Below are 22,572 nucleotides of genomic sequence, written 5' to 3'. Positions count from 1 at the left end.
ATAAGAGGCGCGGGCGGCGGGGATGGGGCAGGTGCGGTGAGGGCGGCGGCACCGGCAGCAGCGGGGCAGGGCGGCCCCCCCCACACACACACCTCGCCCCCCGGTACCCCCCCTCCCATCCCGGCGGCACGTCCGGGGCTTTCCGCCAGTCCGGGGCTTTTCCTTCCTCGGCCCCCGCGGCTTTCCCCGGGGCATGGAGCGAGAGGCGGGCGCGCAGCGCGGGGGGCGCCGCTGAGGCTCGGGGGCGCCGGGGGCGGCGGGGCCGGTGAGCGGCGGAGCGGGGCCGGGCTCGGGCTCCCCGCCGCCCGTCCATGGGCGCGCTGGAGCCGGCCGCCGGAGCCCCCCGCGCCGCCCTCCCCATGCTCAGCGGCGCCGCCAGCTTCGCCAAGGAGCCGCCGGGCGCCCGGGACGCCGCCGCCGCCGCCGCCGCTTACTACGGCGAGCCCGGGGCCCCGGAGCCGCCCGTCCCGCCGCTGCCCTACGGTGCGCCCCCCGTGCCCGGCGGCTTCGGCGCTGGCGGCGGCGGCGGCGGCCGCTTCCTCGGGCCGTGCCCTCCCTACCGGGCACCGCCGCCCGCCGCCGCCCCGGCCTCGGGGAGCGGATACGCGGCGGCGGCGGCGGGCGAGGGCTACGGGGGCGCGGAGCTGTACGGGGGCGCGGAGGGAGCCTACGGCCCCGGGGGAGCCCCCGCGCTGTGCCCCCGCGCCGGGCCGCTCTGCGCCCTGCCCGGGTACCGGGCGGCCGGCAAGGTGCAGGTGATGCTCAACAACTTCCCGCTGTGGGCCAAGTTCCACAAGCACCAGACCGAGATGATCATCACCAAGCAGGGCAGGTGAGCGCCGGGCCGGGGGGTTCCGGGGGGCTCCGGGGGCGCGGGGGGGCCGGGGATGGGGCTGCCGGGGCGGCGGCACCGGGACGGGCCGGGGCCGGCGGGGGCTGAGGCTGCGCTGCCTCCACTGCCCTCCCCGGGAGGCTGGGGCGGATGTGTCGGGGCTGTGAGAGTGAGGGGGGGTCCCCGAGCCTCGGGGGGGGTCTTTCTGTGTGTGCAGAGGGAAAAAAATATGGGGGGCAAAGCAGCCCCCCCCCCGGTGTGACTTTTTGGGCAACTGGAAGCTGGTTGCAAAGAGAAAGGGGACGGAGCCCGCTGCCGGCACAGGCTCTGCGGGACGTCTTTGGGGTCCCGTGGGGGTGTCCCCGTGTCCGTGAGGGAGGAATGGGGGCTCAGGACCTCCCGTGACCGGGCTGGGTACGGGGACACTGGTGCTGGTTGTACTGGGGAGAGCGGGGCGATTGTCCCAGGGAGCAGAGGGACTGGATCCAGAGCTTGGTGCTGCAACAAGTGGGGGGGCCACGAGCACAGGGGGTGGGCGACAGCCCCGAGCCCCCCGCGGCACAGGAATCCCCACCTGAGCTGCTGACCCCAGGTGCCTGCGCTCCTCTGGGGGGGGGGGGAGGCAGAGGCCGGGAGCCCCCCATGTATGTGTGTGGGGGGCACTTTGGTGAGGTTCAGGGCACCAAAACAGCTGCTGGGGACACCGCAGGTGGGCACCCGCTGTCCCCTCCTGCCCGCGGTGCTCGTAATGGGGCTGCAGCCGGAGCTGGGAAGGGGCTGGAGACTGGGGCAGGACTGGGGAGCGTGCTGGGGGGAGGCTGAGACCCCCCTGCCCCTGCTGGCACTCCTGCTCAGGGGCACTGGGTGCACTGGGGGCCATGGAGCCACCCCCCAGAGCTTGCCCTTTGACCCCAGGCTGGAGTTTTGTGCTGAAATGAGGGGAGCACGAGAACGAGTGTGGGGGGGGCAGGCAGGGTCTGGTGTGCGTGGCAGGGCTCGGCTGTGCTGGAGCAGGCGGGGGGGGGCCGGCAGCAGCTGCAGTTGTGTGTCCCTGCGGTCGGGGCTCAGCTCTGCCTGTGGCTGGCGGAGCCCCCAGCTCCCCTGCTGCAGCCACCCCCCCACTGCCATCCACCCCCCCCCCCCCAGCCTCACTCCGCTCTCAGCCCCTTTTCCTGGGTGAGCGTCGGGGCCGGGGGCCGCTGGCAGCGCCCCTCTGCTGCCCCCCCCTCCGCCTTCCCCGGGCCGAGACAGACGGTGTCACTTCGATGCTGGCCCCGACCTGCTGAATGTGGTGGAAGTCTGAACGCGTTAGGGCCGCTTGGTTTGCCACCGTCCTCCCCGGGCCTGCTCCCCCTGGCCCCCCCCTGCTGGGCTCGGGGCCGTGCAGCAGCAAACTGTCACCGTTGGGGACAGGCAATGTGTCCCCCGTGTCCCCTGTAGGCCAGGGGTGTCAGTGCCTTGGGGGTGTTTCCTGCCCACCCCCATCCAGGTCCTGGGGGCGCGGTGCCCGCAGAGCCCCCTTCCCTTGTCCCGCTGCTGGGTCTGCCCCTGCCACCGGCTCCTGCCCGAAACTGGGCTCTTCGGGGGCTCTTCCTCTGGCTCCGTGCCCTGTGAGAGCTCTGCAGAGGAGCCGGGGTCTGGGGGATGTGTGGTCTGCGCTGGGGGGGCTCACACCAAAGCCAGCCCCGAGGAGATGTCAAAACCCAGAGCCACAAAACATCCGCTTCCCCAGACCCTGAGCTGCTTTTGCAAAAATCTCTGTGCAGGGCCTGGCTGCAGCGCTGCTGAAACACAGGAAAAAAACCCAAAGCGGGGGCATGAAGGGAAAGGTGCACGGGGGCTGGGGCCTGCTGGTGCCGCTGGCAGAGCTGGGGCAGGACGGGGGCCGCGTCCCACTGGGGTGAGGACCCCCCCCGCTGGGCTGTGCAGCCCCACAGCTCCCTCCTGGCCACTGCCCCCTCGGAGAGGAGCTGAGGCCAGGTGGGGGGGGCTGCACTGGGTGACCCCCAGCTCGCCGTGGATCCAGGCGGGGGGGATTTACCCCACCAGCGCCTTCCTGCCCGCTCCTGCCCCAGCTCCATTCCACGTCCCCCGCCTGCCCACACTGTCCTGTGCCCTCTCCTCCCCAGTGGAAAAATGCCCCCCCCCGGGCTCCCCGGTGGGTCCCTGCCCTCCTCTGCAGTGCCCGGGGCTCGGCCAGGGCAGGATTTCTGCGGAAAACCCCAAGGACTCAGCACTGCCACATGGGCCATGGGGCAAAGGGTCTGGGGAATTCCTGCCACCGTTTTTTGCCGAAGCTGGGGCTGTGCCCTCGGAGGGCTCGGGGGCTGGCTGTGCCCTCGGGGACACAGCTTTGGGGACACGAGGGGTGGCATTGCCTTCAGGGGGTGCAGGGGTGGCTGTGTATTTAGGGGCGCGTGAGTTGGTGGAACCTTTTGGGGGGACCCGGGACACTTTCCAGTTGCCATCTGCACTTGGGGACGGTTTGGCTCTGGGCGGATGCAGGGGTTGGCTCCGCTTTGGGACACACAGGAGGTGGCCTCACAACGGGGCGCTGCGGGGCTGGCTTCACCTTTTGGGGGGACCCTGGGCTGCTTCGCCCTCGCTGGTGGCTGCATGGGGATGGGGACAGGGATGGGGATGGGGACGGTGTTCCCAGGCGGCTGCACGGGGAGGACGAGGCCAGCTCCCCGCGCCGTGCCGTGCCACGCCGTGCTGTGCTGTGCCGTGCTGCGCCGTGGGGTGGGGGCTGGGGCAGGTGCTGCAGGGGCTGCGCCGATCTCCCACGCGGCCGTGGTTCTTGCGGCCGCTTCGTCTGGGGGTTGCCATGGGGAGCCGAGGCGGCTCAGGAAGCTGGCAGCCCCCCCCCCGGTGTGTGGGCTCCGGGGGCTGCCTGAGCAAGGCTCCCCCCGGGCCGCCCGCTCGCCTCCCCGGCAGGGCTCATCCTCAGCTCCCTGCTCCCCCTGTGCCCAGGTTCTCCTGCAAGCTGCAGCCCTGCGTCCTTGCAGCCCTGTGCCCTGGATGCGTGCACCCCCTGGCCCCCCAGCTGCACCGGGCCCTGGTGGGGGGGGGACACCCGAGTCAAGGGGTTCCTGCAGGGGCACCTGGGGGCAGCCGGGAGCCCCCCGCAGAGCTCCAGGGACAAAGCTGCAGAGGGGCAGAGGCAGGAGGCTGGCGCCAGCTTCGGGGCGAGCGCGGGGCTGGGCCGGTGGGGGTCCCGCACCCCCGCGTGGCACCTCCCAAACCACAGGGGCCAAACCCAGGGGAGCCGAGTCCTGCCTGAGAAGCAGCCCCAGGAGCTACAACGCCGGTGGATTTAAAAATAAATGCGAGGCTTGCGTGGTTTCGGGTCTTGCCACCGCCCTCCAGTGCCCCGGCCAAGCCCTGTGGTTTGCACCACGGCAGCGTTTGAAATAAAAATCTCTCTTTGCTCCCCCATCAGCGCAGCATTGGGGAGACGGTTGTGGTGGAGCAAACAAAGTGCAAAACCCCAGAAAAATGCTCATTTCTTCCTCCCTGCTCTCTGCAGCACGGGGCTTGGTGCGGCACCCAGCGCGCCTGCCTGCACCGCGGCTGAGCGGCTCACCGGGACCCGGTGCCGGGGGGGGGGGGCATTTCCCCGGGGGCCACCCAGGGCCCGATGCAGCCCGGTGCTGCCGGTGCCTGGGGGCCGGTGCAGCCCTTGCTGCCGCCCTTTGATGTGGTCGGGATTTTATCGGGGGGGGGGGGGGAGCCCCGGTGCCTCGAAGCGGCAGCTTCTTGGGGACCAAACCCCAGCCGAGGCCGGGCAGGGATGAGCCCAGGGCCCCCCCCCGGGGCTCGGTGCGTGCCGGGGGCCGGGTGTCGGCCCCCCCACAGCCCCCCCAGAGCCGCGGTGCCGGGGGCTGCCGCCTGCCTCGGCCCCAGTGCCGAGCACGTGCGCGGCTCCTGGCAGCGCGCTGCTTTCTTTTTCTTTTTTTCTTTTTTTTTTTTCTTTTTTTCTTTTTTTCTTTTTTTTTTTTTTTCTTGTTTTCTTGTTTTCTTGTTCTTTCTTTTCCTCCCTCTCTCACAAGGGCACTGTTGAGTCACCAGCCCCCGGCCGTGCTCCATGCACTCTTTCCCCTGCTCCTCGCCCGCTGCTGGCCCCGGCCCCACAGCCCCTGCCCAAGCGGCGCTTCCTACCCCGGAGCCCACCGGCACCGGCAGCTTCGGGGGCTCCCCGGCCCCGGCCCCCCCCCCCATATTTCTGCCTGCCCACCCCCAGCAGATGCAGAGGAGCGGGACGGGGCCGTGGAGCCCCCGCCCTGCAGGTGCCGTCCCGAATCCACCGGGCTCTGCCTCAGGGCAGGGCGAGAACCCCAGGGCTGGGGGGGCAGGGGCAGGGACCCCCCCTTCCCAGTGGGGAGGCAAAGCAAACCCCAGGGCTGCAGCTGGGGGGGGGAGCAGCAGGGCCCCCACCCCACCCTGCTGCCCACCCGGCCGCCCGCAGCAGCTCACGGCTTTTGGGGCCCGTTCGGAGGAGCCCCGGTCCCTGCTTTTTGGGAAACGGCGGCACCGGGAGGAAAGCAGAGTGGAGGGGACGAGCCCCCCCCCCCCACACACACACACGCCCTGACCTGTGCCCCCCACCCTCACCCGCTGGGCACCAGCACCCAGGCAGCGGCACGGGCTGATGGCGCTGCTGGGACTGGGGCTGGCCGAAACAACAGCGGGTGCTGAGGTGCCCCCCCCCCCCCAAAAAAAAAAAAAGCCCCCCCTTGAGGAGCCAAACTCTGGCTGGGGGGGGTCCTGAAGCAGCGTCCCCAGCTCGAGGTCCCGCTGTGACCCCAAACCTGCAGCTGGGGCCAGCAGGGACTGAACCCGGGGGTGAGGGTTTGGGGTCGTCCCCACTTTGTGCACAGGGCATGGCCGTGCTGGGGGGGGGGGCAGATGCAGCCCCCGACCGCAGGGACCCCCCTGGCCGTCCCGTCCCGTCCCCTCGCTGCCCTTGGCGCTGGCGCCCAGCCCGAAATAGCAGCGGTGTTGGTTTCCGAACCGGAAGGTGCTCGGGGAGGGGGAGGAAGGTGCCGGGGGGGGGGGGATCGGCCCCGGAGAGCAGCCCCCAGCTGCCGGGGTCAGTCAGCGCCGATGGCACCCACCGGGCACGGGGGGGGGGCTGGTGGTGGCTTCCCCCCCCCATGGGTAGAGCGGGACCCACGGCCCCGCGCCGGGTGGGGGTAACGCACCCGCTGTGCCCCGGCCCCGCAGCGGGTGCAGCGGGGCAGTGGGGGGGGGTAACGCTCCCGTTGTGCCCCCCCCAGGCGCATGTTCCCGTTCCTCAGCTTCAACCTGTCCGGGCTCAACCCCGTGGCCCACTACAGCGTCTGCGTGGACGTGGTGCTGGTGGATCAGCACCACTGGCGCTACCAGGGCGGGAAGTGGGTGCAGTGCGGCAAGGCCGAGGGCAGCATGCCAGGTACGGCACCACGGGCCCTGCCCCCACCCCGACCCCTCCCTGGGGGGGTGCTGTGAGCGGGGTAACCCCCCCCCTGTGTGCCCCCCCCCAGGGAACCGCCTCTACCTGCACCCCGACTCTCCCAACACGGGCGCGCACTGGATGCGGCAGGAGGTGTCCTTCGGGAAGCTGAAGCTCACCAACAACAAGGGCGCAGCCAACAACGTGGGACAGGTAGGGCCCCCCCCGGCCCCCCCCACACACACCTGACCCCCCCCCCCCAAACCATGCCCCCCCCTGACGGCCGCTGCCCGCAGATGATCGTGCTGCAGTCGCTGCACAAGTACCAGCCGCGGCTGCACGTGACGGAGGTGAAGGAGGGCGAGGGCGAGGGGCCCGGCCCCTCCCCACACACCCACACCTTCGCCTTCCCCGAGACCCAGTTCATCGCCGTCACCGCCTACCAGAACGCCGACGTGAGTGTGGGACCCCCCCCCCGGCCCCCCCCTTCCCTCCCTCCCCAGGCAGCGCCCCCCACCCTCACGGGGACCCCCGACACTCCCCAACATCTCCCCGGCATCACAGCAGCCCCTGGTACCCCCCAGTACCCCTCTGGTGCCCCCCCGGCCCCCCAGCATCACGGAAACCCCAAAACCAACCCTGCCCCAACCCCTCCCTCTGCCAACACCCCGGCACTCCCTGCAGCCCTCATCCCCCCCCCCCATATCCCATCCGCATCCCAGCTCCCCCAGTGCCCCCCCAGCACCACCCAGCACCCCAGGTCCCCATCAGCCCCCCCCCCCTTCACCATGGGCCCTGGGGTGGGCACCCTGGGGGCTGCGGGCTGGAAAAGGGCTGGGACACAGCCCTGCCGGGGGGGGGGGCAGCAGCCCCAGCCCCCCCACATCTCCACCCCCCCCCCCCAGATCACACAGCTGAAGATCGACCACAACCCCTTCGCCAAAGGCTTCCGGGACAACTTTGACTCGTGAGTACCCCCCCCCCCCGCCCCCCCACCCGGCCCCCCCACACCCCACACCCACCCTGTCCCCCCCCCCCCCAGGATGTACGCGGCCTCAGAGGGCGACCGCCTGACCCCGTCTCCTCCGGACGCCCCCGGCTGCCCCCAGCTGCTGCCGGGCCCCCGCTTCCAGCCCTTCCTGCAGGAGCAGTACCCGCTGCCCCCCGGCCGCTTCTACAACGGGGAGCGGGGCCCCCCCCTGCCCCTGCCCCCCAAGGACCCCCCCCGCTGGTACTTCGCCCCCCAGCAGCCGCCCGCCGGGGCGCTGGAGTTCGGCGGCTACGAGGGGGGGTTTGGGGGGGGCAAGCTGGTGCCCTACGGGGTGAAGCCCTTCGCGCTGCCCCCCCCCACCCACCCCCCCCTGCCCTACTACCCCGAGGGGCCGGCGGCTTTCGGGGGGCCGGGGGCCTGGGGCGCCGGGCAGTACGTGCCCAAGGGCAGCCCCGGGACCCTGGGCTGGTACCGGGAGCCCCGGGAGGAGAAGGGCAGGGAGGCGGAGGGCTGGACCCCCGAGCCCCCCCCCGTCAAGCCCGGGGAGGCGACGGAGCCGGGGCTGTACGAGGGGGGGTGCAAGCGGCGCCGCGTGTCCCCGTACCCCTCCAGCGCCGAGAGCTCGCCCCCCGCCCGCAACGGGGACCTCTACGACAAGGAGCCGGGCGCCGACGGGGGCTACTACGGCTTCTACGGGAACTGAGCCGGGGGGGTGGCATGCAGACCCCCCCCCCCAACACGCCAGGCACCCCAACAAACGTCGGGCACCCCAGAGCCACGGCAGCAAAAACCCTTCAGGGGCTGGAGCCCAGCGCAGGGCATCCCTGACCCCCCCCCCCCCATTGAACACCCAGTGCTGGGAAGACTTTTTTTTTTTTGGGGGGGGGCGCATTCAGACAATCAGCCCCCAGTGCCACCCAGGTGGGGCCACGGGGGTGGGGTGGGGGGTGGGGGGGTGGCCAGGGCCCTTTTTTTTTTTGTTCTTGGTGTTTTGTTTTTTTTTTGGGGGGGGGGGGTGATGCTGAAGTATTTATTGAGCCCCGCGTGGGGCGGGGGGCGGCAGCACATGGCGCAATAAAGGGGACGCTGCGGGTGACGCCGCCTCGCTCGCCTCTGGGGGGGGGACACGGGGAGGGAAACTGAGGCAGGGAGGGGGCGGTGCCTGTGCTGTGGGACATGGGGGGGGGGGACCCAAACACCCTGGGCTCGGAGGGAGGGGGGGGACATGGCATGAGCCTGGGGGGGGGGGGGGGGACAAAGCACGCTGCACACCGCGGCTCTCTGCAGACTTTATTGGAGAGGGGCCCCCTCTGCATCCAGGGGGGCTGGAGGGGGCTGCCCGCCCGCGGGCACCTCGGGACCCCCAGCCCGCTGTGAGGCCGCCCTGGGACTGGGCAGGGGGGGCAGGAGGGCACCACGTGTGCCCCCCCAGCTCCCCCCCCCAGCTATTTGGGATCACAGTTTTGCTTGAACGCAGGCGCAGCGGCTGCGAGGGGCCGCGGCCGGGCGCTGCCCACAGCCAGCTGGGGGGGGCCCCGCACCCCAATCTGGGGGCTTAGGGGGGGCAGCAGCCGGGGGGGGCTCAGCCCCGGGGGGGGCCGCTACCAGAGCACGGCGCTGTCCAGGTGGGCGAAGCCAGGATCGAGGCGCAGCTTCCAGTAGGTGTTGTTGGTGACCCAGGACTCCTTGCCGTTGGCGTCCGTCAGCCGCCTGTGGACGGGGGGGGTCGTGCCTGGGGTGCCCTCAGGGCCCCCCCCACGCCTCATCCTGGGGGTTTCCCTCATTCCCCGGGTGCCCCCGGTGCCCCCGTCCCCCCATACCCACCGGAAGAAGCGCGCCTGGTGCGTGATGTTGTTCTCCTCCATCACCCGGCGCCGGTCCCGCTGCAGCTGCTCGATTTGGCGCTTCTGCGTCTCGGCCGCCGGCACATTGCCCTCCTCCAGGTACCTGCGGGACCCCCGCCGTGAGGATCCCCGCACAGCCCCGGACCCCCCCACACCCCCCCCCCCACCCGGACACCCCCTCCCCACCCCGTGCCGCTCACCGCTGGTCGGGGCGCAGGCGGGTGTCGGTGGAGGGCAGCAGGCGGCGCAGCTCGGGCGTCAGCTCGTTCAGCTCCAGGGCGAACTGCGTGAAGCCGTAATTCCTCTCGTGGTCGTGGGGCATGGGGTCTGGGGGGGGGGGGGGGGGGGGCACACGCTCAGCGCCCTGCAGGACCCTTGGGGCAGGGCCCCCCCCCGTCCCCGCTCCTTACTGGCTCTCCAGACGCAGTGCCCCGGGGGGGGCCCTCGGTACAGCCCCTCGTGCCACTTGCCGGCCAGGCGCTCCACCACGGTGCCGCTGCGGCTCAGCACCGCGCCCTGCACCTCGTTGGCCCCCGCGCCCCAGTACCGGGCCTGCGGGCACCACACCGCGCTTGGGGGCGGGGCCTCGGGGAGGGGCGGGGCTACGGGGGGCGGGGTTATAGGGAAGGGGCGTGGCCATTGATTGGGTGGGGTCAGGCAAAGGGCAGGGCTATAGGAAAGGGGCGGGGCTATAGGGAAGGGGTGTGGCCATTGGTTGGGTGGGGTCATGTAAAGGGCAGGGTTATCGGGAAGGGGCGGGGCTACAGTGGAGGGGTGGAGCCATGGGGAAGGCAGGGGGCCAATGGGATGGGGCGAGGCCATGGGGGGCGTGGCGATGGGGTGGGGCCATTTAGAAGGGGCAGGGCCAATGGGATGGGTGGGGCCATGGGGAAGGGGCGTGGCCATGGGGACAGTGCAGTGATTGGGTGAGCACATGGCTAAAGGGGCGGGGCCTGGGCTGGAGGGGCGGGGCCAGGCCATGGCTATGCAAAATAGCCCCCAACATGTGCGTGGCCACGTGGTGGGCGTGGTCAGGGGGTGGGCGGGGCCGGGGGATCCCGGGGTCACACCTTGCAGAAGGTGAGCTTGCAGTGGAAGGAGGCATCGCGCGTGTTGCGGATCAGCACCTCCCCGTAGTGCTCGATCCAGCGCGGGCCGCTCAGCACGTTGTGGATGCAGGTGGTCACCTTGTTCCACTCGAAGTGGTCCCCGGACCTGGGGGCGTGGGGGTCAGGGGGTGCGGGGGGCGCAGCCGGGGGGGGGGGGGGGGGGGTGCGGGGGTCAGGGGGCGCGGGCACTCACCTGGGCAGCCGGACGTTGACGGTGCCCATGGGGACGATCTCCAGGGATTTGCCCCAGAATTTGTTCTTCCACCTCATGTCTGGGGGCGGCAGGTGGTCAGACCCTGTGCCCCTGGTGGCCCCCCGGCAGCCCCCCCCCGGCACCCACCTTGCCAGAAGACAAAGTTGTCGGACTCGGCGTGGCAGGCGGAGATGGGGGGGTGGTGGCAGACCTGGGGGAGGAAGAGCCACAAGTCCCCATCCCTGTCCCTGTCCCCATCCCTGTCCCCGTCCCCATCCCCGTCCCCGCGCCCCCTGCAGCCCTGCGCCCCCGCTACCTGCTCGCTGATGAAGCGGAAGCCGCGGTCGGGCCGCACGCACTCGTAGGTCTCCCCCAGCACGGGGTTGAAGGGCTTGCTGCCCGCGCGGTAGAAGGTGGAGGCGTAGGCGGACACGGCGAAGGCGGCCACCAAGACCTGCGGCGACCACGGCTGGGTCAGGGCCCCCCGGCGGTGCGTCCCCCCCACCCCGTACCCCCGCCGTGTCCCCCCCCCCCCAATGTCCCGCACCAGGCGCTGCCGGGGGTCTCGGGCGCGGGCGGCGCGGTCGAGCAGGGCGCTGTACTCCAGCTCCTCGCAGAGGCGCTGCAGCGTGTTGAGCGGCTCGTTGAGCTGCACGGGCAGCGCCACGCGGGACAGGTCCTTCCCCACGCTGCTCCGCAGCAGCCCCCACAGGCTCACGTCCCCCGGCGGCGCGGGGGGCGCGGGCAGGCAGCTGCGGCGCTGCGGGCCCGGCCCTGGCAGATCCAGGGGGGGCAGCTCCACCACCCCCCCCGGGCCGTCCGCTCCTGCAGGGGCAGCGGGGACGTGGGTCGGGTGCCCCCACAGGGGCACCCCAGACCCGTCGCCCCTCCGCGGAAGCCCCTCTACCTGTCTGGGGGTGCCCGGGCCCCCCCGGCTCGGCCGGGTCCTCGCAGATGCTGTTGGTGGCCTCGCTGATGCAGGACTCATCATCCGAGGCCTGGGGATGGGCACAGCGGCTGTCGGGTGGGCTACGGGGGCAGGGGGCTGCGCCGGGGGGTGGCACCCCCAGGGGAGATCGGGATGGGACCGGGGTGTCTGGGACACAACGTGGGGACAGGACGGGGGGGGGACCACAGGACTGGGGGGGGGAAAGGAGCAGTGGGGGGCACCGGCAGCACCTGGCCCCCACCGATGGGTTCAGGGACTGTGGAGCCCCAGAGCACCCTGCAGGGGCTGCAGGGGACATGGGGGGGGCATGGGGGCTATAGGGGACCGCTACTGGGCTGGCTAATGGGTTGGGACAGGGGAGAGAGAACAAAGAGGTGAACCGACAGAACACCACAGCTGGGGGGGCACTGAGCGGGGCTGCAGAGCCCCCCCCCGCCTGACCCAGCCCGCCTGAAGCCCCCCCCCCACACACCTCATTCTCGGAGGAACTGGCGGAGAGGAAAACCTCGCAGGCGTCAAAGAACTCGGTGTGCGAGTCGGCCAGCGAGGCGATGCTGCGCTGCGAGCGCTGCTGCTCCCGGCCCTTGGCGGGCAGCGCGTCGGGCTGGGGGGGGGCAGGCAGCGGCTCAGCACCCACCCCGGATCCCTGGAGCCCCCCAGCCCCAGCCCTGGCCCCCTCACCTCATCGGGGTGCAGCGAGGCGAAGGAGTCCAGGGTGGTGTCGGAGGAGACGGACAGGGAGTGGAAGCGGCGCAGCCCATCCCGCACCTCCAGGCTGGGCAGGGCGGCCTGCGGGGGGGCTCAGCTGGGGCAGGGGCCGGGGCCAAGGCCGGGACCCCCCCATCTCCCCCTACCCGAGCCACAAGGGGGTCATGGGATCACCCCACCACCAAGAGACCCCCGGTGCGGTGCCGAGGCCCCGCCAAGTCACGGCACCCATGGGTCCCCCCCGGCACCCCCCTCAGCCCGCGCCCCTCACCCCAGTGGGGCCAGCACTGCCCGGGCGGGGGGCCGAGCGCCGCCGGTCCAGCGCCTGCCGCATCTCCTCCAGGCGAGCCCTCTCGGCCGTCAGCGCCGCCACCACGCTGCTGAGCGAGCCGTGCACTGCGGGGACAGGGGCAGGGCGGGGGGTTACAGCACAGCTCCCCCCCCCCGGCACCCCCACACCCCGCTTGGTGCCCCCTCCCCGGTCCCACCTTTCTGGGCCAGCAGCCAGAAGCTCCGCTGCAGCTGGCTGTACTCGGGGGGGAGGCTGAAGGGCAGCTGGCCCGGCTCCAGGTAGCGCGAGAGGTTGGGGACGGAGCCGTGCAGGCGGCCCACCTGCGGGGGGCACGGGCTCAGCGGGGGTCCCGGCTCCAGGCCGGACCCCAGGGCGGGCAGGACGCCCGCGCCCGCCTCACCCTGCCGATGGAGTCGTCCTTGGCGAAGCTCTGGGTGCACCAGATCCTGGTGCTCCTCCTGCCCTTCTTGGGCCTCTCGGCGGCGGCTGAGGGCTGGGGGCAGGGGCGGGTGGTGAGCGCGGGGCGAGGGGGCCGCGAGGCTCGGCCGCAAACCCTGGCGCTCACCTGGCCGCTGGAGATGAGGGGCGCGGAGGGGATGCGGTGCAGGGACTCCAGGCTCTGCAGCATCCCCGTCAGCTCCCGCAGCTGCTCCTGGCACGCCGACAGCTCTGGGCAGGGCGCACAGAAGCCGGGTCAGGGATGGGGACGGGCGCCCCGTGTCCCCGTGCCCCCCCCCCGGAGCCCCCCTCACCGGCCGAGCAGCGCTCCAGCCCCTCGCTGTCCTTCAGCCACGCGTCCACCTTGTCCCGGGAGCTGGCAAGGGCGGACAGGGCGGGGGCGCTGCCCGAGGGCAGGATCCGTGTCCACGGGCCCTGGGGACAGAGGGACGCCCTCAGCGCCCTGCTCAGGGACACGGCCCTGCGCCACCACCCCAAGGTGCCACCGACCTGTGCAGCGGTGGGGGTCGTCCCGGCGGGACCCCCGCTGGGGCAGGCGAGGGGGTCCGGCCTCTCGCCCTGGTGGTGGGAGCAGAGGCTGCTCACCCAGCTGGCAAACAGCTCCGGGGACTTGATCTGCAGGACAGGGGCCGGTTGGGGGGGGGGGGGGGGATGTGACACCCCAGCCCCCTCCAGCAGCCGCCGGGCACCCGCAGACCTTGAGGTGGTAAATGTTGTCCTCCGTGTCCAGGTCAACGCGCTGAGCCTTCTTGTTGACGGACATGACGGACTGACGGACGTCGATGGCGCCGTGCAGCTTCCCCTTCAGGACCTGGGGGGGTCCCGGGACCGCCGTCAGGGGGAAGTTTCCCTTTCTGGGAGGGGAGCCGGGGTCTCTCCCACCCTGTGCCCGCGGGGGGGTGGCGGGCACCCCGCCCAGGCCCATACTCACGTCCTGGCGCGTGGTGGCATAGGTCAGGATGCCGTTTTCCAGCACAAAATACCTCTGGGGACAGAGCGGGGCGATCGCCAGAGGGACAGGGGGCGATCCCTGCAGCCCCCTCCTCCAGGGGCCGAAATCCCCCCAGGGCTGGGCACGCTCTGCCCGCGCCCCCCTACCTTGTGCCAGCCCTTGAGGGGCCATTTCCTCTTCTTCAGCAGGAATCCCTCCTGCCGTGGGGGCTCCCTGCTGGGGCTGCCCCGGCCCCGCGGCTCCTCCACCACCTCCCAGCTCTCCGAGCCCTGCGGGGAGGGGGCGTCACCACGGGGGTCCCCCGGGGGTCCCGGGGCCTCTCTTTATCCCCCGAGGCCCCACGGAGCCCCCCGCCCGCAGCCCCCCACCTGCTGCACGCTGCTGTGCTTGGAGGACACGGTGCTGTTGGAGCGCGACGGGGCCCTCCGGGGGGACGCGGGGTCCTTCTCGTGGCTGCCCATGGCCGGGGGGGGGCCGCACCGAGCCCCCCACCCCCGGTCCGTACCGGGGGGCTGGCGGTCCCAGCTGGGCCCTCACGGCCCGGGCAGGGGGACCGGCTGCGAGGAGGGGGCGCCCGGTGAGGGAGCGGCGGGGGGTGGGGAGCAGAGCGCAGCCCCCCGGCCCCCCCCGTGCCTCTATTTCCCCGGGCGCAGGGCGGCGGCCCCGGCCCCGCCTTATCTCGCCTCTGCCGCCGGGTCCAGAGTCCGGCCCCGCGCCCTCCCCACGGGGCGGTGCCACGGCGGGGGGGGGGAGGAACGGCCCCGGTCCTGGCCCCGACCCCAGCCCCGGTCCCGGTCCCGGTCCCGGCAGCGCCCCCCGGGGCGGGGGGAGCGGGGCCGGCCCCATGCGCCCCCGGCAGCGCCGAGCCCCCCCCCCGGCCGCTCTCGCAGCCCCCGGCCGGGCCGGGCCCCCCCCGCCCGCACGGAGCCCCGGGGGGGGAGCTCCCGCTCCGCGCCCCCCCCCCCCCCCCACCTCCAGCGCTACCGGGGACCCCGGTCCCGGTGCGGGAGCCCCGGCGGCACCGGGCGGCAGCGACCGCGAATCCGCCCCGGAGCGGAGGGGCCGGGGCCGGGGGGGTCCCCGCCGCGCCCCGAGGGAGCGGCCCCGGGGGGTCCCCGCCGCCCCCGGCCCGGTCCCGGTCCCGGTGCCCCCGGGCTCACCTGTGCGGGCGGCGGGCGCGGAGCCGGTCGCATCCTGCCCGGCGGCTGCAGGAAGCGGAACACGGAAGGGGGCGGAGGCGCCGGGCCGGAGCCGCTCGGCTCTGCCCCCTGCACCGTGGAGGACCGGAGCCTGCGGCGCCCCGGGACCCCCCCCGCGCACCCCCGGCCTCAGCCCCGGCCCCGCTCCCCTGCCCCGGAGGCTTCGTGCGCCGGGAGCCGGAGCTGCCCCGGGGCGCCCACCCTGAGCCCCCCCCATCCTCACCCCGGGGAAGGGGGCTCGGGAACGGCCGAGCCACGGTCGCGACCCCCCCGCCCCGCACCCCCCCGGCCCCAGGAGCACCCCTATGGGGCTTTGGGGCTCCCTCCCAGCCCCCCGCCCCGCTGAGCTGCTCCAGGAGAGCCACGGAGCAGGGCCCGGCTCAGCCCCCCCCCGAGGAGTCCATACGGGGCAGGAGCCCCCCACCCGCCCCCCCCAGAGACGAGCCAGGCTCAGGGATCGCAGCCCCCAGGGGCTCAGTTTAATGGCAGCAGCCCCCCAGACACAGCTCCAGCAGCACCGAGCTCCCCTCCGCACGCCTCCACCCCCGGGGGGCCTCCAGGGGGGCACAGCCCCGGCTCTGCCTCCTCCCACCCGCCCCAGCGCCCCCCCTGCCCCCCTCCCACACGCAGCCGGGGCAGCTCCGGTGCCGCTGGTGCGGGCAGGGGGAGCTGAGGGAAGGGACGAGGCGGGGGCTGCAGACCCACACTGCCCCCAGCCCCCCGCCAGCTGCCAGCACGCAGCAAAACTCCAACCCCTGGCTCGTGAGCGAGGAGCCGACCCTCAGCCAGCGCACGGGGCCAAACAGGGGCTGAGCTCATGGTGTCCCGGGGCTCTGGGGGGAATCTGGCCCCGTTGGGGTCTCCCCCTGGCCGGCCCCTTCCCGCAGCTGCTGGATGTGCCGGTCCAGCAGCGCCGTGAGGTGCGCGGCCCCGCGCTGCAGCAGGGAGCACATCTGCGAGGGCAGCAGCGCCAGAGCACCCAGCGTCTGCCCCTGCGAGGCCTCCAGCGGGGGCAGCTTGGCGAAGTTCTCCACCCCCTGCCTGCTCAGGATCGTGTCGTCGATGCAGGCGCCTGGAAGAGAGGGGGAGGCACGGCTGGGGACGAGCAGGGGGCTGCGAGGAGAGGCTGCGAGTGCCGCAGGGCCGTGCGCTGAAGCCCCCCAGGACTCTTGTTGGGATACCAGGGGATGGGGGACAGCTGCCCCGCTGCAGGCAGCGCTCCCCGCTCCTCCGCCCCACAGCAGCAGCTCCCTGCATCCTTCCCCTCCCTGCACCACCCAAAGCTGTCCCAGAGGACCCCCGTAGCGGAGGAACCCCCTGTCCCCAGCCCCAGCAGCGGGCAGGAGCCCCGAGCTCGGTGCTGGAGGAGGGAGGTGGGGGCAGGGGGGGGCTCTCACCCAGCAGGTTGACCTGCGGCACTCCCTTCAGCACCCGCAGCATCTCCTTCGCCTTCGTTTCGGGGCTCACCAGCAGGATGTTGCGCCCCACGAAGAGCGGGAGGAGGTTCCTGTAGCGGGACTGGGACAGCACGGGGCGCACGATCTGCGGGAGGCAGCCCTCAGGACACAGCACGGGGGGGGCACCGGGGGCACCCCCCCCGCCTCCGCCCCCAGCCCCACCTCGTTCAGGACGAACTTGACCTCGATGTTGTGTTTCCGCAGGTAGTGCCTCAGCAGCACCACGTCCTCCCCGGGCATGGCGTTGTACTGGCACACCGCGACCATGCGGCTGTCCCGGAACACCTCCTCCACCTGCCGCCGCAGCAGCCGGGCGTAGCCGTTATCCTGCGGGGAGCACGGGGATGGGCACGGGGGCTGGGGGCTGGGGGCTGCCCCCACCCTGCAGCCGGACCCGGTGAAGCGAGGGGCTGCCGTGCACCAGGGGGACACCGGGGGGGCACCGCTATGGCACCGGGCCCAACCCCCAGCAGGGCTGTGCCCGCCCCAGGGCCCACTCACGGGGCGGTCGCTGCACAGCTGCCCGGTGCCCCCGGTGCCCCCCCCGTTACCTCCTGCCGTGGCTGTTGCGGGGGCCGCAGGCAGCGCTCGGGGCCGGGGGGGCGCGGCGGGAGGTACTCAGTGACGGCCATCAGCTTCTGGCGCTGCAGGTGCATGGCCTTCCAGTGCCGCGTCACCGCCTTGGAGCTGCACCGGGCGAGCCGCAGGGCGGGCAGCCAGCCTGGGGGCGGCCGGCAGCGCTCGGGGACGGCACCGGACCGGGACCGGCACCGGCACCGGGACGGGACCGGCCCCCCCCCACCGGGCCTCCCCCCTGCCCCTGCCCACCCCGTGGCCCTCCCTGGTCCCGGTCCCGGTGCCCCCATCCCCGCCGCTCACCCCGTGCTTGTCCCCGTCCCGGTCCCCGGTCCCCCGGTGCTCACCCCGACCCCGCGTCCCGGTCCCGGTCCCGGTTGCGTCCCCATGCCCATGCCCATGTCCCGGTCCCGGCGCTCACCCCGTGCTCGCCCCGGCCCCAGCCCCGGCTCCAGCCCCATGCCCGTGTCCCGTTCCCGATCCCGTCCCTGTCCCTGTCCCGGTGCCGGTCCCGGCTCTCACCCGTCCTCCACGGGGCCCCTCCGCTGAGCGCCGCCATCTTGGCCACGGGCGCGCGGAGCCTGCTGGGCCGCTGAGGCCCCGCCCCTTCCGGCCCGGCCGTCTCCTAGCAACGGGCACGCTGCGCCCGGCCCCGCCCCCCGCTGCCCGGCCCGGCCCCGGCCCCGCCGCCCCCCGCTGCCCCCGGTGCCCCCCCCCGGTTCCCCCCGGTGTCCCCCCCGGTCCCCCCGCCATGTCCGGGCAGGGCCGGGCCCGCCCCGGGGCCGAGCTGAGCGGCCTGCAGGGGGTTCACAGCCTGGGCCTGCAGCGGGTGAGGCACCGGGGGGAACCGGGCCGGGCCCCCCCCAGCTGGGCCCCGGTGCACGGCGCTGTTTGCACGGTGCTGTTTTTTTTTTTTAATTTTAATTTTATTTTTTTTTCCCCAGAACCGAATCGAGACGATCGAGAACCTGGACTGCTTCCCCAACCTGCGGTACGTGCGGCCCCCGCGGTGGTGGGGGGGCACCGGGGGGCTCCGAGGCGCGGCCGGAACCCGGCAGCCGGGCACGACCCCCCCCCCCACCCCCCCCCGTCCCTGTGCCCCGCAGGTTCCTGTCCCTGGCTGGGAACCGCATCCGCAGGGTGCAGAACCTGCGGCCCCTGCAGCAGCTGCGCTCCCTGGACCTGTCCCAGAACCTGATCCGGGCGCTGGACCCAGGTGGGCACGGCCGGGCCCGGCGCTGGCCGCGGGGGGGCACCGGCACCGCCTGGCCCCGTGCCTGGGGCGCACGTCCCTGAGGGGCACGGGGAGCCCAGGAGCTTCCCCCCCGTGCCCTGCCCCTGCCCGGCCGTTGGGCTCACGCTGCCCCGGGCTGCCGGGAGGCTCCCGTGGGTGCGTTTTGGCAGAAGGGGAAAAGGGGCAGGGACCCAGGGGCAGGGACCCAGGGGCGTCTCCCTCGGCCCTTCTGTAGCATTTCCAGCGTGGCACCAGGCGCTGTGCTTGCAGACGGTGAGAAAGGGCAGGGTGACAGCCTGGGAAGGGAAAAAAATCTCCGTTCTCACTGCCGGGCTGTGAGGAGCACCCGGTCCCTCAGCTCGCCCAGCCGGGAGGCGCGAGGCTGCTTCCCACGGGGGGGCCGTGGCCTCAGCAATGTGAATGCCCCGGGAGGTGGCGGCGCTCAGGGGTTTGCTGCACGCACAGCTCCGGGGGGCAGGGGGGGCTCAGGCCCCTTCGCAGCCTCCCTCCCTCCCCTCGCCCCGTGCAGACGAGCTGCCCCGCAGCCTCCGGCTCCTGGACTTAACGGGAAACGCGTGCACCCGGCAGCCCGGCTACAGGTGGGTCGGGGGAACCTGGTGGCGATGAAGGGGGAGAGGAGCCCCCCAACCCCGTGAGCCCCTCAGCGAAAGCAGCCCCCGGACGTACTCAGCACCTCCCCCGGACCCAGGAGGTCGCTGCCTGACTCTGCCCGGGCCAGGGGGTGCAGTGAGGGGGCTGCGGGGTCACGGTGGTGGGGTCACGGCCGCTGCTCGCCTGCTGCTTGCAGGGAGCTGGTGGTGGGGGCGCTGCCCCACCTGCTGCAGCTGGACACCCGGCCCCTCCGCGGCTGCACAGACCCTGCCCCAGGTGAGGAAGAGGAGGAGGAGGAAGGTTCTCCCAGCAGTGAGGATGATGAGGAGCTGTTCTCTGAGCCCGGTGCCCCCTTCACTGCAGACAAAGGTGCCGGGGCAGAAGCAGGACACAGCTTGTGTGGGGTCACCCTGTCCCCAGGGGTGACACCTGGAGGGGGCAGGGAGCTCGGGGGGCCGTGCCAGGCCCCCCCCCGTGATTCCCCTCCCTCCCGGGCAGATTTCTTTGCAGACCTTCACCAGGAGCTGGCCGGGCGCTCCCGGCGGAGGCGGGGGGAGGCCCTGGAGGAACACCGGAGCCGCCTGCAGGAGCTGCGGGGGCTGCTGCTGCCCCCCCCGCCAGGCTCAGCGGGCACCGAGCCCTGCCAAGCCCCCAGCCCCGGGGTGGGGGGCACAGCCCTGGCCCCAGGCCCCAGACAGGCTCAGCCCCGGCCCCACGTGAAGCAGGGGGCACGGCCGCGTCCCCCCCCTGGGGCAGGGCAGGCCGCCCCCCCGCAGCACGGCCCTGCGAGAGGAGACAAGAGGCAAGGAAGCAAAGAAGCAGGCAGCAGCCCAAGGAGCTGGCCCCGGCGCAGCAGCAGTGGGGATTAAAGGCTCTTTATTCCTACAGGGCTCTGGCTGCAGCTGGGGCACATGGAGGGGTTGGGGGGGGAGCAGCCCCCCACTCCCCGTCACCCCCTTCCAGGCCACGGCCCTCCCTTCCAGCACTGGTTTTACTGGGGCACATTACGGGGCTGGGGGCTCCACAGGGAGGCTGCTCCAGAGCGGGAGGAGGCGAGGAGCCGGGCAGGGCTCCGGGGGGGGGGGGGAGGTTTTCTCAGCCCCCAGCCAGGAGCGATGCCATGGGGGGGGGCGAGTTAGAGCCCAGGCTCAGCTCCCCTGCCCTCCTGACCCACCTGCGCCGGGTTTATTTGTAAAACTTCATCTCCGCATCCACGCAGTCGAAGAAGAGCTCAGCCAGCTCCTCGGGGCGGGGGACCACGTCCCCCCCCAGCAGCGCGTTCACCGCCTCCAGGCCCTGCCTCTCCAGGTCCCGCAGCGTCTGCTGGAGCTTCTGGCCCTGCTCCTGGCGGGGGCAGGGGCAGAAAAGCTGAGGCCCAGCACCCGCAGGAGGGCAACGAGGGCCGGCGGGAAGGGCTGTGCGGTACCTGGTCCCGCTCCATCAGCTCCAGCGCTGCCTGGTGCCGGCGGTACAGCTCGTGCCGCCGATCCACCGTGCTCTGGAAGCGCGGCACCTTCCTGGCGGGGTCGTCGCTGAAGCTGGGAGACAAAACCTGCGGCGAGGGCTTCAGGCCGGCCACGAAGACGAAGGGCTTGAAGACAGACCTGCCGCAGAGGAGCCGGGGCTGTGGCACCGCCGCGACACCCGGCCCAGGGCACGGCTCGGCCACCCCAGGGCCCCCCCCCACCGTCCTCACCTGGACGGGTCCGGGGTGGCCGTGAAGAAGTGGACGCAGGGCACAGCGGGGTCCCGGGGCAGCACGGACACCATGCTGCCCGCCGTGCGGAACCCCTCCGAGTCCACGCAGATGCCGCTGGCCTTGTCCCGCAGGATGGCCATGAACGTCTCCGCCGTGATGTGCCCTGGCAGGGGAGGCAGAGCCACAACGGCTGCTGCGGCCAGGGCGAGCGGGGAGACACCAGGGCGAGACGGGCCCGGCTGGCCCCGTGCCCCGGTCCCTGTCCCCACAGCCCCGGTCCTGTCCCCGTGCCCCGGTCCCTCCCCACAGCCCCGGTCCTGTCCCCACGCCCCCGGTCCCTGTCCCCGTGCCCACCTGCGTGCTGCCTCAGCAGCTCCTTGCCGGCGCGGTAGCGAGCCTTGGCGGCCTCCATGCGGGGCGGCTGCTGCTCCAGGGAGAAGGCGTCGGCGAAGCTGAACTCCCCGGCCCCGCTCCACCAGCCCTGGCTCCGGGCTCGCTGCCGCAGCTCCGCGTGCTCGGCCGTGATGTCGGTGCCGATGCTGAGCTGGTTGGAGATGTTGCGGCTGCCCTCTGCCGAGGTCAGGGCAGATCAGGTGAAGGGGAGGCCCAAGGGGACAGGGCTCCCAAAAAACAGCCTGAAGCTGGGGTAAGCGAGGCGACGGTGGGACCACCGCCCAGTACAACCAGTGCCCGCTCACCTCGGATCTGCTGGGCCGCCCAGTAGCGGCCGGCCGTCTCCAGCACCCAGGCCTCGCTGCGGTCAGCCAGCAGGAAGGTGTTGTGGTAGACGAAGGGCACCGGCTCCTCCTTGCAGCTCCCGCCCTGGCCGTGCCGCTCCAGCAGGGCCGTGATCACCTCCAGGGCCTCCCGGGCAGAGCTGCCCCGCTCCAGCCCCAGCCTGCAGCGCCGCGGGCACCCGGTCGGCCTCGCGCCCTGGGGGCCGCGGGGGGCGGCGGGGGCCGGTGCTCACCTCACCAGGTCCATGCCCAGCAGCGCCTCGTCCTCGCCCACGGGCTCGCGGGTCCAGACGCCCTCGTTGCCCACGCAGACGCCGTGCTCGTTGGCGCCCATCTCGGCGCCCCACAGCCACGCGGGGCGGCTCAGCACCACGGCGTGGGTCCTCGGCGCCTGCTCGATCTCGAGGTAGGTGCACTGCGTGGCACGGGGGGGGGCGGCGGCTGAGCCCCGGTGCCCCTCCCGCCACCCTGGGGCCCCGGTGCCCTCCGTGCTCTCACCTGGACTCTGTCCCCGGGGCGGTGCGTGGCGGCGGGGACGTAGACGATCTCCTGCACCTCGTGGCGCGGCCGGTCGGCGTTCTTGCCGAAGATGACGGCGGGGGACGCAGTGTGGGGGGGCAGCGCCACGAAGCAGTCACAGGACGAGGGCGCGGGACCCTCCCCCGCCATCCTGAACCCGGGGGGGCACCGACGGGGGCGTCACCCCCTCGTCCCTGTCCTGGACGTGGCCCCAGGACCCCCACCCCGGGGCTGGCTCGGTCAGAGGGGCACCGGCGCCTCCTGCCCCAGGGCCTTGCGGCTCCGCACCGACCGGGGCCGCCCTCGACGATCCGGGGCACCGGGACCCCCCGCACGCACAGCCCCGGTTACCGGGACCCCCCAGGTGCACGGACCGCGGCTCCCGCCCGCCCCGCCCGAGCCCCGTTATCGGGACGCCCCCACCCCGCGGACCTGCCGCCGCTGCCGCCGCCGCCGCCGCTGCCCGGTCCCGCCCCCCCGGTCCCCGCCCGCCCCGTCCGGTGCGGCCGACGGCGGCGCCCCGTGGCCGGAGGCCGCAGGACGGCGTTACCGGCCCGGTGCCTCGGCCGGGTCCGAGGGCGGACGCGGGGTGCAGGACGCGACCCCCGGGGACCCTCCCGGTCCCCCCCCGTCCTCCCCCCATCCCCGCACAGACGGAGCCGGAGCGCCGGGCCGTGGAAAACTCGCGGTTTATTCCGGTACAAAACGAGCCCCCGCCCCGCAGCCTCCTCCCGCACGGCCGCCGCCCCCCGCCCGCCCCCGGCCGCAGCGCCCCC

The 22,572-nt window shown here is 73.3% G+C and overlaps 5 protein-coding genes across 6 annotated transcripts in view; 2 read left to right on the top strand and 3 right to left on the bottom strand.

Moving 5' to 3' along the window:
- On the top strand, window positions 1-8,113 carry TBX21 (T-box transcription factor 21). Its single transcript, XM_072028861.1, has 6 exons — window positions 1-832; window positions 6,112-6,266; window positions 6,358-6,479; window positions 6,563-6,721; window positions 7,172-7,233; window positions 7,309-8,113. The coding sequence occupies exons 1-6, from the start codon at window positions 312-314 to the stop codon at window positions 7,958-7,960; spliced, it is 1,671 nt and encodes a 556-aa protein (XP_071884962.1). The 5' UTR covers window positions 1-311; the 3' UTR covers window positions 7,961-8,113.
- Window positions 8,114-8,535: 422 nt separating this feature from the next.
- OSBPL7 (oxysterol binding protein like 7) overlaps window positions 8,536-22,572 on the bottom strand; it is a 33,581-nt gene continuing 19,544 nt past the window's right edge. Inside the window, exons 2-24 of the mRNA XM_072028757.1 lie at window positions 14,924-14,950; window positions 14,132-14,320; window positions 13,910-14,032; window positions 13,743-13,796; window positions 13,509-13,622; window positions 13,301-13,426; window positions 13,105-13,225; window positions 12,918-13,021; window positions 12,753-12,845; window positions 12,549-12,672; window positions 12,332-12,456; window positions 12,034-12,141; window positions 11,825-11,956; window positions 11,311-11,401; window positions 10,951-11,228; window positions 10,720-10,857; window positions 10,551-10,614; window positions 10,404-10,482; window positions 10,172-10,316; window positions 9,512-9,653; window positions 9,302-9,428; window positions 9,082-9,204; window positions 8,536-8,967 (exon numbers count right to left, since the gene is read on the bottom strand). Of these exons, the coding sequence (XP_071884858.1) occupies window positions 8,859-8,967; window positions 9,082-9,204; window positions 9,302-9,428; window positions 9,512-9,653; window positions 10,172-10,316; window positions 10,404-10,482; window positions 10,551-10,614; window positions 10,720-10,857; window positions 10,951-11,228; window positions 11,311-11,401; window positions 11,825-11,956; window positions 12,034-12,141; window positions 12,332-12,456; window positions 12,549-12,672; window positions 12,753-12,845; window positions 12,918-13,021; window positions 13,105-13,225; window positions 13,301-13,426; window positions 13,509-13,622; window positions 13,743-13,796; window positions 13,910-14,032; window positions 14,132-14,224 (2,613 nt within the window). The 5' untranslated portion in view covers window positions 14,225-14,320; window positions 14,924-14,950 and the 3' untranslated portion in view covers window positions 8,536-8,858. The remainder of the gene's footprint in view (window positions 8,968-9,081; window positions 9,205-9,301; window positions 9,429-9,511; window positions 9,654-10,171; window positions 10,317-10,403; window positions 10,483-10,550; window positions 10,615-10,719; window positions 10,858-10,950; window positions 11,229-11,310; window positions 11,402-11,824; window positions 11,957-12,033; window positions 12,142-12,331; window positions 12,457-12,548; window positions 12,673-12,752; window positions 12,846-12,917; window positions 13,022-13,104; window positions 13,226-13,300; window positions 13,427-13,508; window positions 13,623-13,742; window positions 13,797-13,909; window positions 14,033-14,131; window positions 14,321-14,923; window positions 14,951-22,572) is intronic.
- On the bottom strand, window positions 15,413-17,664 carry MRPL10 (mitochondrial ribosomal protein L10). Its single transcript, XM_072028767.1, has 5 exons — window positions 17,518-17,664; window positions 16,971-17,140; window positions 16,582-16,746; window positions 16,360-16,504; window positions 15,413-16,034 (listed from the first exon to the last, which is right to left on the bottom strand). The coding sequence occupies exons 1-5, from the start codon at window positions 17,552-17,554 to the stop codon at window positions 15,778-15,780; spliced, it is 774 nt and encodes a 257-aa protein (XP_071884868.1). The 5' UTR covers window positions 17,555-17,664; the 3' UTR covers window positions 15,413-15,777.
- LRRC46 (leucine rich repeat containing 46) lies at window positions 17,665-19,726 on the top strand. Its single transcript, XM_072028772.1, has 6 exons — window positions 17,665-17,824; window positions 17,940-17,986; window positions 18,102-18,211; window positions 18,759-18,828; window positions 19,038-19,210; window positions 19,340-19,726. The coding sequence occupies exons 1-6, from the start codon at window positions 17,747-17,749 to the stop codon at window positions 19,708-19,710; spliced, it is 849 nt and encodes a 282-aa protein (XP_071884873.1). The 5' UTR covers window positions 17,665-17,746; the 3' UTR covers window positions 19,711-19,726.
- Window positions 19,677-22,304, bottom strand: SCRN2 (secernin 2). 2 transcript variants are annotated; one of them, XM_072028758.1, is made up of 8 exons: window positions 22,229-22,304; window positions 21,776-21,947; window positions 21,511-21,692; window positions 21,239-21,438; window positions 20,895-21,110; window positions 20,538-20,703; window positions 20,268-20,445; window positions 19,677-20,185 (listed from the first exon to the last, which is right to left on the bottom strand). In XM_072028758.1, exons 2-8 carry the CDS (start codon window positions 21,944-21,946, stop codon window positions 20,027-20,029), a joined length of 1,272 nt encoding a protein of 423 aa, XP_071884859.1. In that variant the 5' UTR covers window position 21,947; window positions 22,229-22,304; the 3' UTR covers window positions 19,677-20,026. The 2 variants fall into 2 exon arrangements, with proteins under 2 accessions (XP_071884859.1, XP_071884860.1); XM_072028759.1 differs by lacking the exon at window positions 22,229-22,304 and having other exon boundaries at window positions 21,776-22,222.

This window comes from Anas platyrhynchos, chromosome 28, assembly GCF_047663525.1.
Source record: "Anas platyrhynchos isolate ZD024472 breed Pekin duck chromosome 28, IASCAAS_PekinDuck_T2T, whole genome shotgun sequence".
Classification (NCBI taxonomy): domain Eukaryota; kingdom Metazoa; phylum Chordata; class Aves; order Anseriformes; family Anatidae; genus Anas; species Anas platyrhynchos.
This window is presented reverse-complemented; position numbering and strand designations above follow the sequence as displayed.

Excerpts from the sequence above, each read along its gene's own strand:
- TBX21 (XM_072028861.1), top strand. The coding sequence starts at position 312 with ATGGGCGCGCTGGAGCCGGCCGCCGGAGCCCCCCGCGCCGCCCTCCCC. Across the intron at positions 6,267-6,357 it reads GGCCGAGGGCAGCATGCCAG|GGAACCGCCTCTACCTGCAC; the intron begins GTACGGCACCAC and ends GCCCCCCCCCAG. Across the intron at positions 6,722-7,171 it reads CCGCCTACCAGAACGCCGAC|ATCACACAGCTGAAGATCGA; the intron begins GTGAGTGTGGGA and ends CCCCCCCCCCAG.
- LRRC46 (XM_072028772.1), top strand. The coding sequence starts at position 17,747 with ATGTCCGGGCAGGGCCGGGCCCGCCCCGGGGCCGAGCTGAGCGGCCTG. Across the intron at positions 18,829-19,037 it reads ACCCGGCAGCCCGGCTACAG|GGAGCTGGTGGTGGGGGCGC; the intron begins GTGGGTCGGGGG and ends TGCTGCTTGCAG. Across the intron at positions 19,211-19,339 it reads CCCCTTCACTGCAGACAAAG|ATTTCTTTGCAGACCTTCAC; the intron begins GTGCCGGGGCAG and ends CCTCCCGGGCAG.
- MRPL10 (XM_072028767.1), bottom strand. The coding sequence starts at position 17,554 with ATGGCGGCGCTCAGCGGAGGGGCCCCGTGGAGGACGG. Across the intron at positions 17,141-17,517 it reads AGGGGCCCCGTGGAGGACGG|GCTGGCTGCCCGCCCTGCGG; the intron begins GTGAGAGCCGGG and ends GGCCGCCCCCAG. Across the intron at positions 16,747-16,970 it reads CGCAACAGCCACGGCAGGAG|GATAACGGCTACGCCCGGCT; the intron begins GTAACGGGGGGG and ends TGCTCCCCGCAG.
- SCRN2 (XM_072028758.1), bottom strand. The coding sequence starts at position 21,946 with ATGGCGGGGGAGGGTCCCGCGCCCTCGTCCTGTGACTGCTTCGTGGCG. Across the intron at positions 21,693-21,775 it reads GCCCCGGGGACAGAGTCCAG|TGCACCTACCTCGAGATCGA; the intron begins GTGAGAGCACGG and ends CGTGCCACGCAG. Across the intron at positions 21,111-21,238 it reads GGCGGCCCAGCAGATCCGAG|AGGGCAGCCGCAACATCTCC; the intron begins GTGAGCGGGCAC and ends TGACCTCGGCAG.